At 45.0% G+C, this 13940-nt stretch overlaps 1 protein-coding gene across 1 annotated transcript; it reads right to left on the bottom strand.

The window, feature by feature from the left end:
* Positions 1-8132: 8132 nt before the first annotated feature.
* On the bottom strand, positions 8133-13656 carry LOC123728206 (charged multivesicular body protein 2b-like). The gene is made up of 4 exons (XM_082963186.1): positions 13383-13656; positions 13082-13184; positions 9775-9881; positions 8133-8422 (listed from the first exon to the last, which is right to left on the bottom strand). The coding sequence occupies exons 1-4, from the start codon at positions 13593-13595 to the stop codon at positions 8309-8311; spliced, it is 537 nt and encodes a 178-aa protein (XP_082819312.1). The 5' UTR covers positions 13596-13656; the 3' UTR covers positions 8133-8308.
* Between the last annotated feature and the right edge of the window lie 284 nt (positions 13657-13940).

The raw sequence follows: 13940 nt of genomic DNA, 5'->3' as shown, positions 1-13940 counted from the left end.
TAACCAGGTAGGCTAGTTGAGAACAAGTCCTTTATTTAACCAGGTAGGCCAGTTGAGAACAAGTCCTTTATTTAACCAGGTAGGCCAGTTGAGAACAAGTTCTCATTTACAACTGCGACCTGGCCAAGATAAAGCAAAGCAGTTCGACAACATACAACAACACAGGGTTACACGTGGAGTAAAACAAACACATACAGTCAATAATACAGTAGAAAAATAAGTCTATATACAATGTGAGCAAATGATGTGAGATAAGGGAGGTAAAGGCAAAAAAGGCCGTGGTGGCAAAGTAAATACAATTTAACATTTTAGTCATTTAGCAGACGCTCTTATCCAGAGCGACTTACAGTAGTGAATGCATACATTTCATACATTTTTTTTTTCTCCCCCCGGTACTGGTCCCCCGTGGGAATTGAACCCACAACCCTGGTGTTGCAAACACCATGCTCTACCAACTGATCCACAGGGGACCTATATAACAAGTAAAACAATGGAATGGTAGATTTGCAGTGGAAGAAAGTGCAAAGTAGAAATAGAAATAATGGGGTGCAAAGGAGCTAAATAAATAAATAAATACAGTAGAGGATATATGAAGCCTATGTGAATATAACGCCCGAGGAGCCGACTCCGGACCATGTGAGATGTAACCCCGGGTGGTTCATACTAGACCTACACCTTTTGAGGAAGAGTGCAGTTTTTTTCTCTTCTTCAGACCCATTTCTCAAAGGTAAATTTATCGCTGTCTCATTGCATCATGTCCTTATTGATCCGATCGGTTTTGGCTCCAGTAAAACCCTGTAGGTAGCAGTAGTTCAGGAGTCTTGTTGACCACCATGTCTGTCAGGCTGCAGGTAGTCAGTCCAACACCACATGACATCAGTGGTGGTTCTAGACTATTTCAACTGGGCGGGGCCAAGCTGGGGCCAGTTGTACTGTTAGAGGGGCCAGTTGTACTGTTAGAGGGGGCCAGTTGTACTGTTAGAGGGGCCAGTTGTACTGTTAGAGGGGGCCAGTTGTACTGTTAGAGGGGGCCAGTTGTACTGTTAGAGGGGGCCAGTTATACTGTTAGAGGGGGCCAGTTGTACTGTTAGAGGGGGCCAGTTGTACTGTTAGAGGGGGCCAGTTATACTGTTAGAGGGGCCAGTTGTACTGTTAGAGGGGGCCAGTTGTACTGTTAGAGGGGGCCAGTTGTTCTGTTAGAGAGGGGCCAGTTGTACTGTTAGAGGGGCCAGTTATACTGTTAGAGGGGGCCAGTTGTACTGTTAGAGGGGCCAGTTATACTGTTAGAGGGGGCCAGTTGTACTGTTAGAGGGGGCCAGTTATACTGTTAGAGGGGGCCAGTTATACTGTTAGAGGGGCCAGTTATACTGTTAGAGGGGGCCAGTTGTACTGTTAGAGGGGGCCAGTTGTACTGTTAGAGGGGCCAGTTATACTGTTAGAGGGGGCCAGTTGTACTGTTAGAGGGGCCAGTTATACTGTTAGACGTTATTGTTGCCATATCGTTTTCTTCACTGCATTAGCAGGAATTAGCAGGCAAAAGACCATGTTCATAATCATTAGTGTTCCGCGTTGCCACTGTTTAATAACTGATGTAAAAAAAATAAAGAAAGATAGCAAAAAGGAGTTATGTAAAAATTATTTCATACTCCACATTTAGGGGGGCCAAAATTGTTGTCACAGGGGCGCTGCCCGCCCCCCCCCCCCCCCAGAACCGCTAGTGCATGACATCACCCTGCACTTTAATGGCCACTGTGCAGACTATACTGCACGTTTTACCTGACCAATCATATATGATCATATGATTTTATATATATATATTTAACTGTTGTGAATATACTATGGCTGTAAGGATGACCAACTAATTTCCCCGGGGGGGGGGGATTAATGAAAGTTCATCTCAGGGGTGGTGGGCTGGTCAGTAATCATCTCGTCCTGTTGCCGTGGAGAGTCCCAGCCTTTATCAGCTACAGCATAGTGACCGCTCAGACCTTCTGGGAGACGATGTGGATGAACTGTGAGGATAGATACGAGGTCAGAGGCTAAAAGATCTCTCCTTCTTCCCTATTCCCTATATAGTGCACTATTTTTAGTGGAGAATACGCTCTGGAGAATACAAGTGACAAGGTTCCTACCTGGCATCCAAATATCTGGAGACACCACTAGTTTATGCAAAGCTGTTTTTATTTTCAGTAACAAGCATATTTTCAAAAGACTAGCCTTCCCTGTAGCTCAGTTGGTAGAGCATGGTGTTTGCAACACCAGGGTTGTGGGTTCGATTCCCACGGGGGGCCAGCACAGGAAAAAAAAAAAAAAAAAATGTATGAAATTGTATGAAATGTATGCATTCACTACTGTAAGTCGCTCTGGATAAGAGCGTCTGCTAAATGACTAAAATGTAAATGTAAAATGTCTCTGACTGGTGTTTTATTAACTTTTAAAGATGGTGAGTAGACATTTTAACCTACATACACAAGGTGATGATGGTTCTGTATTAAAACTAAAAGTGCATGTTAACAGTTGAGGTATCAGCATGACTTCCTCTTCTCTTCCTGGTCAAGGTGTATGACTCCATGCTGGCTCTCCCCGGAGACCTGCAGCAACACCATTTCCCTTCTTGGTTTCCATGGTCGACCAGCATCGCGGGGCAGGAAGTGCACCAACTTCCCGGCCCTAGGGTTCCGGAACCAAGCCCCAGGTTGCCACGGCAGCTGGAATTCTGTTCCTGATTGCAGGAGGTGCTGGGTCTGGTGTCTCTCAGCTGGACAACTCAGTGTCATCACTGACTTCTATAATCCTCTGGTACACCAGGGCTTAAAGAAAGAGCTGGGTGCTGCCATCTTTATCTGCTGGTCGGGCAGCTCTCATGGCCAGGTACGGACCACAATGGCAATAAGTCAGACTTTGTGTTTTTAATCGTCCATTTTGATGACTGTATTGTTCTAAAACTGCTGAAGCAACTATGTATTTTAAAATGTCCTTTCATTCATTCAGGGGGTCTCCTGGTGTTCTCGTGCCCACAGAGGGATGGCCCTGGGCGGGATAGAAAGGTCTGTATATGAAGGCAAACAACACTACCACTAACCCTGCCTGCAGCCAGGGCACGACTCACGTCTGATCTGCCCGACCAGAGGAGGACCCTATTCCCTATGTAGTGCACTACATGTTCCCTATGTAGAGACCAGGGCCCTATTCCCGATGTAGTGCACTACATCCCTAGAGAATAGGATGGTATTTGGAAACATTTTCCATATGTAGAGACCAGGGCCCTATTCCCTATATAGTGCACTACTATAGACCAGAGCCCTATTCCCTATATAGTGCACTACTTTAGACCAGGACCCTATTCCCTATATAGTGCACTACTTTAGACCAGGGTCTACTGACATTTCTGTTTCAGACTGAAGATCTGATGAAGTGCCTTGTATATCTGAGAAATAATTGTATTTATTTATTTACACTTTCTCAAAACGAGAGGATAGCAGAAAAACATAAATATAAAGTCTGTGACTGTTGGGCCGGAACAAAACCCTGCAGGAGCATAGCTCCCCCCAGGACAAGAGTTGGCCACCGTATAGCAGCTCTGAGATATCAGGGCCGTGTTCACAAAGCGCCTCACAACGGGAGTGCTGATCTAGAATCATGTTTGGCTTTAGATCCTAATGGATAAGAGGGGACCTGATCCTAGATCATAATGGATAAGAGGGGGACCTGATCCTAGATCATAATGAATAAGAGGGGGACCTGATCCTAGATCATAATGAATAAGAGGGGGACCTGATCCTAGATCATAATGAATAAGAGGGGACCTGATCCTAAATCATAATGAATAAGAGGGGACCTGATCCTAGATCATAATGAATAAGAGGGGACCTGATCCTAGATCATAATGAATAAGAGGGGATCTGATCCTAGATCATAATGAATAAGAGGGGACCTGATCCTAAATCATAATGAATAAGAGGGGGACCTGATCCTAGATCATAATGAATAAGAGGGGGACCTGATCCTAGATCATAATGAATAAGAGGGGGACCTGATCCTAGATCATAATGAATAAGAGGGGACCTGATCCTAGATCATAATGAATAAGAGGGGGACCTGATCCTAGATCATAATGAATAAGAGGGGACCTGATCCTAGATCATAATGAATAAGAGGGGAACCTGATCCTAGATCATAATGAATAAGAGGGGACCTGATCCTAGATCATAATGAATAAGAGGGGACCTGATCCTAGATCATAATGAATAAGAGGGGACCTGATCCTAGATCATAATGAATAAGAGGGGACCTGATCCTAGATCATAATGAATAAGAGGGGACCTGATCCTAGATCATAATGAATAAGAGGGGACCTGATCCTAGATCATAATGGATAAGAGGGGGACCTGATCCTAGATCATAATGAATAAGAGGGGACCTGATCCTAAATCATAATGAATAAGAGGGGGACCTGATCCTAGATCATAATGAATAAGAGGGGGACCTGATCCTAGATCATAATGAATAAGAGGGGACCTGATCCTAGATCATAATGAATAAGAGGGGACCTGATCCTAGATCATAATGAATAAGAGGGGACCTGATCCTAAATCATAATGAATAAGAGGGGATCTGATCCTAGATCATAATGAATAAGAGGGGACCTGATCCTAGATCCTAATGGATAAGAGGGGGACCTGATCCTAGATCATAATGAATAAGAGGGGGACCTGATCCTAGATCATAATGAATAAGAGGGGGACCTGATCCTAGATCATAATGAATAAGAGGGGACCTGATCCTAAATCATAATGAATAAGAGGGGACCTGATCCTAGATCATAATGAATAAGAGGGGACCTGATCCTAGATCATAATGAATAAGAGGGGATCTGATCCTAGATCATAATGAATAAGAGGGGACCTGATCCTAAATCATAATGAATAAGAGGGGGACCTGATCCTAGATCATAATGAATAAGAGGGGGACCTGATCCTAGATCATAATGAATAAGAGGGGGACCTGATCCTAGATCATAATGAATAAGAGGGGGACCTGATCCTAGATCATAATGAATAAGAGGGGACCTGATCCTAGATCATAATGAATAAGAGGGGACCTGATCCTAGATCATAATGAATAAGAGGGGAACCTGATCCTAGATCATAATGAATAAGAGGGGAACCTGATCCTAGATCATAATGAATAAGAGGGGACCTGATCCTAGATCATAATGAATAAGAGGGGACCTGATCCTAGATCATAATGAATAAGAGGGGACCTGATCCTAGATCATAATGAATAAGAGGGGACCTGATCCTAGATCATAATGAATAAGAGGGGACCTGATCCTAGATCATAATGAATAAGAGGGGACCTGATCCTAGATCATAATGGATAAGAGGGGGACCTGATCCTAGATCATAATGAATAAGAGGGGACCTGATCCTAAATCATAATGAATAAGAGGGGGACCTGATCCTAGATCATAATGAATAAGAGGGGGACCTGATCCTAGATCATAATGAATAAGAGGGGACCTGATCCTAGATCATAATGAATAAGAGGGGACCTGATCCTAGATCATAATGAATAAGAGGGGACCTGATCCTAAATCATAATGAATAAGAGGGGATCTGATCCTAGATCATAATGAATAAGAGGGGACCTGATCCTAGATCCTAATGAATAAGAGGGGACCTGATCCTAGATCATAATGAATAAGAGGGGACCTGATCCTAGATCATAATGAATAAGAGGGGACCTGATCCTAGATCATAATGAATAAGAGGGGATCTGATCCTAAATCATAATGAATAAGAGGGGATCTGATCCTAGATCATAATGAATAAGAGGGGATCTGATCCTAGATCATAATGAATAAGAGGGGGACCTGATCCTAGATCATAATGAATAAGAGGGGATCTGATCCTAAATCATAATGAATAAGAGGGGGACCTGATCCTAGATCCTAATGGATAAGAGGGGGACCTGATCCTAGATCATAATGAATACAAGGGACCTGATCCTAGATCATAATAAATAAGAGGGGGACCTAAGTGGGGGGGGGGGACAGGGAGAGGTGGGGCTAAGTGGGGGGGGGGGGGGGGAGAGGTGGGGCTAAGTGGGGGGGGGGGGAGAGAGGTGGGGCTAAGTGGGGGGGACAGGGAGAGGTGGGGCTAAGTGGGGGGGGGGGGTGGGGAGAGGTGGGGCTAAGTGGGGGGGGGGAGAGGTGGGGCTAAGTGGGGGGGGCGGGGAGAGGTGGGGCTAAGTGGGGGGGACGGGGAGAGGTGGGGCTAAGTGGGGGGGACAGGGAGAGGTGGGGCTAAGTGGGGGGGACAGGGAGAGGTGGGGCTAAGTGGGGGGGACAGGGAGAGGTGGGGCTAAGTGGGGGGGGGGGGGCGGGGAGAGGTGGGGCTAAGTGGGGGGGGGGGAGAGGTGGGGCTAAGTGGGGGGGGCGGGGAGAGGTGGGGCTAAGTGGGGGGGACGGGGAGAGGTGGGGCTAAGTGGGGGGGACAGGGAGAGGTGGGGCTAAGTGGGGGGGACAGGGAGAGGTGGGGCTAAGTGGGGGGGGGGGAGAGGTGGGGCTAAGTGGGGGGGACGGGGGAGAGGTGGGGCTAAGTGGGGGGGACGGGGGAGAGGTGGGGCTAAGTGGGGGGGACGGGGGAGAGGTGGGGCTAAGTGGGGGGGACAGGGAGAGGTGGGGCTAAGTGGGGGGGACAGGGAGAGGTGGGGCTAAGTGGGGGGGACAGGGAGAGGTGGGGCTAAGTGGGGGGGACAGGGAGAGGTGGGGCTAAGTGGGGGGGACGGGGAGAGGTGGGGCTAAGTGGGGGGGACGGGGGAGAGGTGGGGCTAAGTGGGGGGGACGGGGGAGAGGTGGGGCTAAGTGGGGGGGACGGGGGAGAGGTGGGGCTAAGTGGGGGGGACAGGGAGAGGTGGGGCTAAGTGGGGGGGACAGGGAGAGGTGGGGCTAAGTGGGGGGGACAGGGAGAGGTGGGGCTAAGTGGGGGGGGGACAGGGAGAGGTGGGGCTAAGTGGGGGGGACAGGGAGAGGTGGGGCTAAGTGGGGGGGGGACAGGGAGAGGTGGGGCTAAGTGGGGGGGACAGGGAGAGGTGGGGCTAAGTGGGGGGGACAGGGAGAGGTGGGGCTAAGTGGGGGGGACAGGGAGAGGTGGGGCTAAGTGGGGGGGGGGGGAGAGGTGGGGCTAAGTGGGGGGGACAGGGAGAGGTGGGGCTAAGTGGGGGGGGGAGGGGGGGGGAGAGGTGGGGCTAAGTGGGGGGGACAGGGAGAGGTGGGGCTAAGTGGGGGGGACAGGGAGAGGTGGGGCTAAGTGGGGGGGGGGGAGAGGTGGGGCTAAGTGGGGGGGACGGGGAGAGGTGGGGCTAAGTGGGGGGGACGGGGAGAGGTGGGGCTAAGTGGGGGGGACGGGGAGAGGTGGGGCTAAGTGGGGGGGGGGGGGGAGAGGTGGGGCTAAGTGGGGGGACGAAAAATGGACTAATCCTAAAGTTGGTTTCCAGGGTGGTAAAAGGCAGTTTCAGATTCTACTGTTCATGTATTCAAAATGAAAAGAAATGACTGTCAACAAGTATAAAATCAGCAGTTATACATGCAATTCAACTTCCTGTTTCTTAATAAAAAGAATTTTAAAAGTTACATTTTTTTTTCTCCATTGATAGGCTGTTATTAACTTTAATCTTGATAAATCCCGTGACCTTTTGGAGCGCTGACCTGGAACAATAGCAGCATTCTCCTGTACTTCCTGTTACACAGGTGGAAAACCATCAGTAGGACGAAAACGTTTCGCAACGTTCAGGTAGGAATATGCTCTACAGAACAAACAAAAAAACACATGCCTCTCTGACATGTAGAATGAGGCTCTATTCGTGACATTTCATTTTATCTGCAACGCTACGCTAACGCTAACGCTACGCTAACGCTACGCTAACGCTACGCTACGCTAATGAACGTAGTAGGTGTTGTTATTCAACCTCTCTCTCCTTGTGTGGCCACTGCATAGACCCCAATACACAGCAGGACATCTACAACTACATGCAGTGGCATCTATAGTCATACAGACGAGATAGAGATATATATATATATATATATATATATATAAATATAATAGTGTCACTATATCCCAGAAAAGACATGTCAGAAACAGAGCATGGGGAGTCGTGTGTGTGTGTGTGTGTGTCCAGGCACAGGGTGTGTGTGTGTGTGTGTGTGTGTGTCCAGGCACAGGGTGTGTGTGTGTGTGTGTGTGTGTGTGTGTGTGTGTGTGTGTGTGTGTGTGTGTGTGTGTGTGTGTGTGTGTGTGTGTGTGTGTTAGTCCACTCCCAAGGCTTTGAGCTGTCGTTCGATGTCTTCGTCGGAGATGCCGTCTGACTTCGAGGTAGAAGAGGTGGGGTTATTTCTGCTGGTTGAAGGAGCGTTCACCATCTACGATCAATAAGAACAATGAATCAACTCAACCTTGATTCTCCCAAGCGTTCACCATCTACGATCAATAAGAACAATGAATCAACTCAACCTTGATTCTCTCAAGCATTCACCATCTACGATCAATAAGAACAATGAATCAACTCAACCTTGATTCTCCCAAGCGTTCACCATCTACGATCAATAAGAACAATGAATCAACTCAACCTTGATTCTCCCAAGCATTCACCATCTACGATCAATAAGAACAATGAATCAACTCAACCTTGATTCTCCCAAGCGTTCACCATCTACGATCAATAAGAACAATGAATCAACTCAACCTTGATTCTCCCAAGCGTTCACCATCTACGATCAATAAGAACAATGAATCAACTCAACCTTGATTCTCCCAAGCATTCACCATCTACGATCAATAAGAACAATGAATCAACTCAACCTTGATTCTCCCAAGCGTTCACCATTCATAGTATTTCCACAGTACTAGTGTCCTGTCCAGGGGGTGTCCTGGTACATCAAGCTGTCTCACTACAGAAACAGGAGATAGACTAGTGTCCTGTCCAGGGGGTGTCCTGGTACATCAACCTGTCTCACTACAGAAACAGGAGATAGACTAGTGTCCTGTCCAGGGGGTGTACTGGTACATCCAGCTGTCTCACTACAGTAACAGGAGATAGACTAGTGTCCTGTCCAGTAGGAGCCTAACCCAGTTGAACCCTAAACCTAACCCAGTAGGACCCTAACCCATTAGGACCCAAACCCATTAGGACCCTAACCCAGTTGGACCCTAACCCAGTTGGACCCTAACCCAGTTGGACCCTAACCCTAACCCAGTAGGACCCTAACCCAGTAGGACCGTAACCCTAACCCAGTAGGACCCTAACCCTAACCCAGTAGGACCCTAACCCAGTTGGACCCTAACCCTAACCCAGTAAGACCCTAACCCAGTAGGACCCTAACCCAGTAGGACCCTAACCCTAACCCAGGTGGACCCTAACCCAGGTGGACCCTAACCCAGTTGGACCCTAACCCAGGTGGACCCTAACCCAGTAGGACCCTTGTCAGCCAATCAGCGTTCAGGGCTGGAACCAGCCAGTTTATAATGCTACATACAAGTCCAGGTTCCCGGACACAGACTAACCCTGGTCCTATTACAAATATCCAAATGAAAGTTATTTTAAATCCAGGACTGGTCTTAATCTATATCTGGGAAACCAGCCCCAAGGATCTCTCTTACAGTTCCCAATATCAGGGTTTAGTCTCCAGATTTATTCTGCCTTTATTAAATAAATAAATCAGGTACATCATTGATAACACATTATATTTCCCAATAAATACTAATAATGTCTCACCTTTCCTGATATCTCGATGCCGATCTCGTCCAGAACCTGGTTAACGATGCTGTCAGACTCCTCCTCATCTCCAGATGCCTCAAAGATCTCATCCAGCGTATCGTTAACTGAGAGGAGGGGACAGAGAGAGAAGAGTCCTATAAAACATCCCTTGTCATACACACACACACACACACACACACACACACACACACACACTCACTCTACCGGTCAGAAGTTTGGACACACCTACTCATTCAAGGGTTTTTCTTTATTTTTACAATTTTCTACATTGTAGAATAATAGTTAAGACATCAAAACTATGAAATAATCATGTAGTAACCAAAAAAAAAAGTGTTAAACAAATCAAAATATATTTTATATTTGAGATTTTCAAAAATAGCCACCCTTTGTCTTGATGACAGCTTTGCCACACTCTTGGCATTTTCTCAACAAGCTTCAAATGGAATGTTTTTCCAACAGTCTTGAAGGAGTTCCCACATATGCTGAGCACTTGTCGACTGCTTTTCTTTTCACTCTGCTGTCCATCTCATCCCAAACCATCTCAATTGGGTTGAGGTCAGGTGATTGTGGAGGCCATGTTGGTTAAGTGTGCTTTAAATTCTAAATAAATCACAGACACCAGCAAAGCACCCCCACACCTCCTCCTCCATGCTTCAATTTGGGAACCACAAATAGATCATCCGTTCACCTACTCTGCGTCTCAAAGACACAGTGGTTGGAACCAAACATTTCCTCCGGTCTAATGTCCATTGCTCGTGTTTCTTGGCCCAAGCAAGTCTCTTCTTCTTATTGGTGTCCTTTAGTAGTGGTTTCTTTGTAGCAGTTCAACCATGAAGGCCTGATTCACACAGTCTCCTCTGAACAGTTGATGTTGAGATGTCTGTTACTTGAACTCTGTGAAGCATTTATTTGGGCTGCAATTTCTGAGGCTGGTAACTAATGAATTTATCCTCTGCAGCAGAGGTAACTCTGGGTCTTCCTTTCCTGTGGCGGTCCTCATGAGAGCCAGTTTCATCATAGCGCTTGATGGTTTTTGTGACTGCACTTGAAGAAACTTTCAAAGTACTTGAAATATTCCAGATTGACTGACCTTCTCGTCTTAAAGTAATGATGGACTGTTGTTTCTCTTTGCTTATTTGAGCTGTTCTTGCCATAATATGGTCTTGGTCTTTTACCAAATAGGGCTATCGTCTGTATACCACCCCTACCTTGTCACAACACAACTGATTGGCTGAAATGCATTAAGAAGGAAAGAAATTCCACAAATTAACTTTTAACAAGGCACAACTGTTAATTGAAATGCATTCCAGGTGACTACCTCATGAAGCTGGTTGAGAGAATGTCAAGAGTGTGCAACGCTGTCAAGGCAAAGGGTGGCTACTTTGAAGAATCTCAAATGTATTTTGTTTAACACTTTTTTTGGTTACTACATGATTCCATATGTGTTATTTCATAGTTTTGATGTCTTCACTATTATTCTACAATGTAGAAAATAGTCAAAATAAAGAAAAACCCATGAATGAGTAGGTGTGTCCAAACTGTTGACTGGTGCCATATATGGACACATGAGTGACATGGGGGAGGGGCTTCTTGATAATGACAATGGTGTTGTCCAAAATGGCACACGACTACATATATCCCCTATATAGTCCACTACTGTCTACCAGGGCCCTATATAGTCCCCTACCGTCTACCAGGGCCCTATATAGGGGACAGGGTGTCATTTCAGATGAAACCATTGGTCACAGAGCAATAGGGCTCTGGTCAAATGTAGTACACTATATAGGTAATAATAGCATATAGTACACTATATAGGTAATAATAGTACACTATATAGGTAATAATAGTACACTATATAGGTAATAACAGTACACTATATAGGTAATAACAGTACACTATATAGGTAATAACAGTACACTATATAGGTAATAATAGTACACTATATAGGTAATAATAGTACACTATATAGGTAATAACAGTACACTATATAGGTAATAACAGTACACTATATAGGTAATAATAGTACACTATATAGGTAATAACAGTACACTATATAGGTAATAACAGTACACTATATAGGTAATAATAGTACACTATATAGGTAATAATAGTACACTATATAGGTAATAATAGTACACTATATAGGTAATAATAGTACACTATATAGGTAATAATAGTACACTATATAGGTAATAACAGTACACTATATAGGTAATAATAGTACACTATATAGGTAATAATAGTACACTATATAGGTAATAATAGTACACTATATAGGTAATAATAGCATATAGTACACTATATAGGTAATAATAGTACACTATATAGGTAATAATAGTACACTATATAGGTAATAATAGTACACTATATAGGTAATAATAGTACACTATATAGGTAATAATAGTACACTATATAGGTAATAATAGTACACTATATAGGTAATAATAGTACACTATATAGGTAATAATAGTACACTATATAGGTAATAATAGTACACTATATAGGTAATAATAGCATATAGTACACTATATAGGTAATAATAGTACACTATATAGGTAATAACAGTACACTATATAGGTAATAACAGTACACTATATAGGTAATAATAGTACACTATATAGGTAATAATAGTACACTATATAGGTAATAATAGTACACTATATAGGTAATAATATTATGTCTTATCATCATGAGGACAATAACATAGAATGTGTAACATAGATCCAGTCTTATCATCATGAGGACAACATAGAATGTGTAACATAGATCCAGTCTTATCATCATGAGGACAACAACATAGAATGTGTAACATAGATCCAGTCTTATCATCATGAGGACAACATAGAATGTGTAACATAGATCCAGTCTTATCATCATGAGGACAACAGCATAGAATGTGTAATATAGATCCAGTCTTATCATCATGAGGACAACAACATAGAATGTGTAACATAGATCCAGTCTTATCATCATGAGGACAACAACATAGAATGTGTAACATAGATCCAGTCTTATCATCATGAGGACAACAACATAGAATGTGTAACATAGATCCAGTCTTATCATCATGAGGACAACAACATAGAATGTGTAACATAGATCCAGTCTTATCATCATGAGGACAACAACATAGAATGTGTAACATAGATCCAGTCTTATCATCATGAGGACAACAACATAGAATGTGTAACATAGATCCAGTCTTATCATCATGAGGACAACAACATAGAATGTGTAACATAGATCCAGTCCTTATCATCATGAGGACAACAACATAGAATGTGTAACATAGATCCAGTCTTACTCAGCTCCTCTGACATCTCCATCTTCATGTTCTCCTTCTGGAAGTTCTGCATGGTCTGTTGCATCTTCTGAGGGTCCATCTTCTTATTGACAGCCTGCATAGTCTGAGACGGGAGAGGGAGAGGGAGGGGAGGGGAGGGGAGGGGAGGGGAGAGGAGAGGGAGAGGGAGAGGGAGGGGAGGGGAGGGGAGGGGAGAGGAGAGGAGAGGAGAGTCACATGGTCTGGTAACACTTTGCAAAAGGAAGACAGACACAGACAGACAGGCGAGACATAGAGAAGCAGCCCACTGATCCACACTTACTTTGGTCGTGGTAGCCATGGCCCCTGCCATCTTCATCTGAGAGTTCATGAGTTTGGTCTGAGAGGACATGGAGGTGACCTTTGAACCCACGGCGTAGCTTCTGTTCTTCTGTCTCCTCAGCTGAATCAGCTGCTTGGCCAGGATGGTACACGCCTCCTTGTTCCCAGTCTTCGCCATCTTCTTAATCTCCATCTCCTGGGAGACAGCGTGCATCCGGAAAGTATTCAGACCCCGTGGACCTTTCCCCACATTTTGTTACAGCCTTATTCTAAAATGTATTAAATCGTTCCCCCCCTCATCGATCTACACACAGTACCCCATAATGACATCACAACACCCCATAATGACATCACAACACCCCATAATGACATCACAAGACCCCATAATGACATCACAAGAACGACAGATTTTTACCTTGTCAGCTCGGGGATTCGATCTTGCAACCTTTCGGGTTACAAGTCCAACGCTCTAACCACTAGGCTACCTGCCGACCCAATATACAATGCCCAGCGTGGTGGTGGGTACTGTATACAAAAGACAAAGCTGGAAACCAAGACA

This window comes from Salmo salar, chromosome 16 (genome assembly GCF_965601325.2).
Source record: "Salmo salar chromosome 16, fSalSal1, whole genome shotgun sequence".
In the NCBI taxonomy this organism is placed as follows: Eukaryota; Metazoa; Chordata; class Actinopteri; order Salmoniformes; family Salmonidae; genus Salmo; species Salmo salar.
Note: the sequence above shows the minus strand (reverse complement) of the source record. Positions and strands in the feature narration are given on the sequence as shown.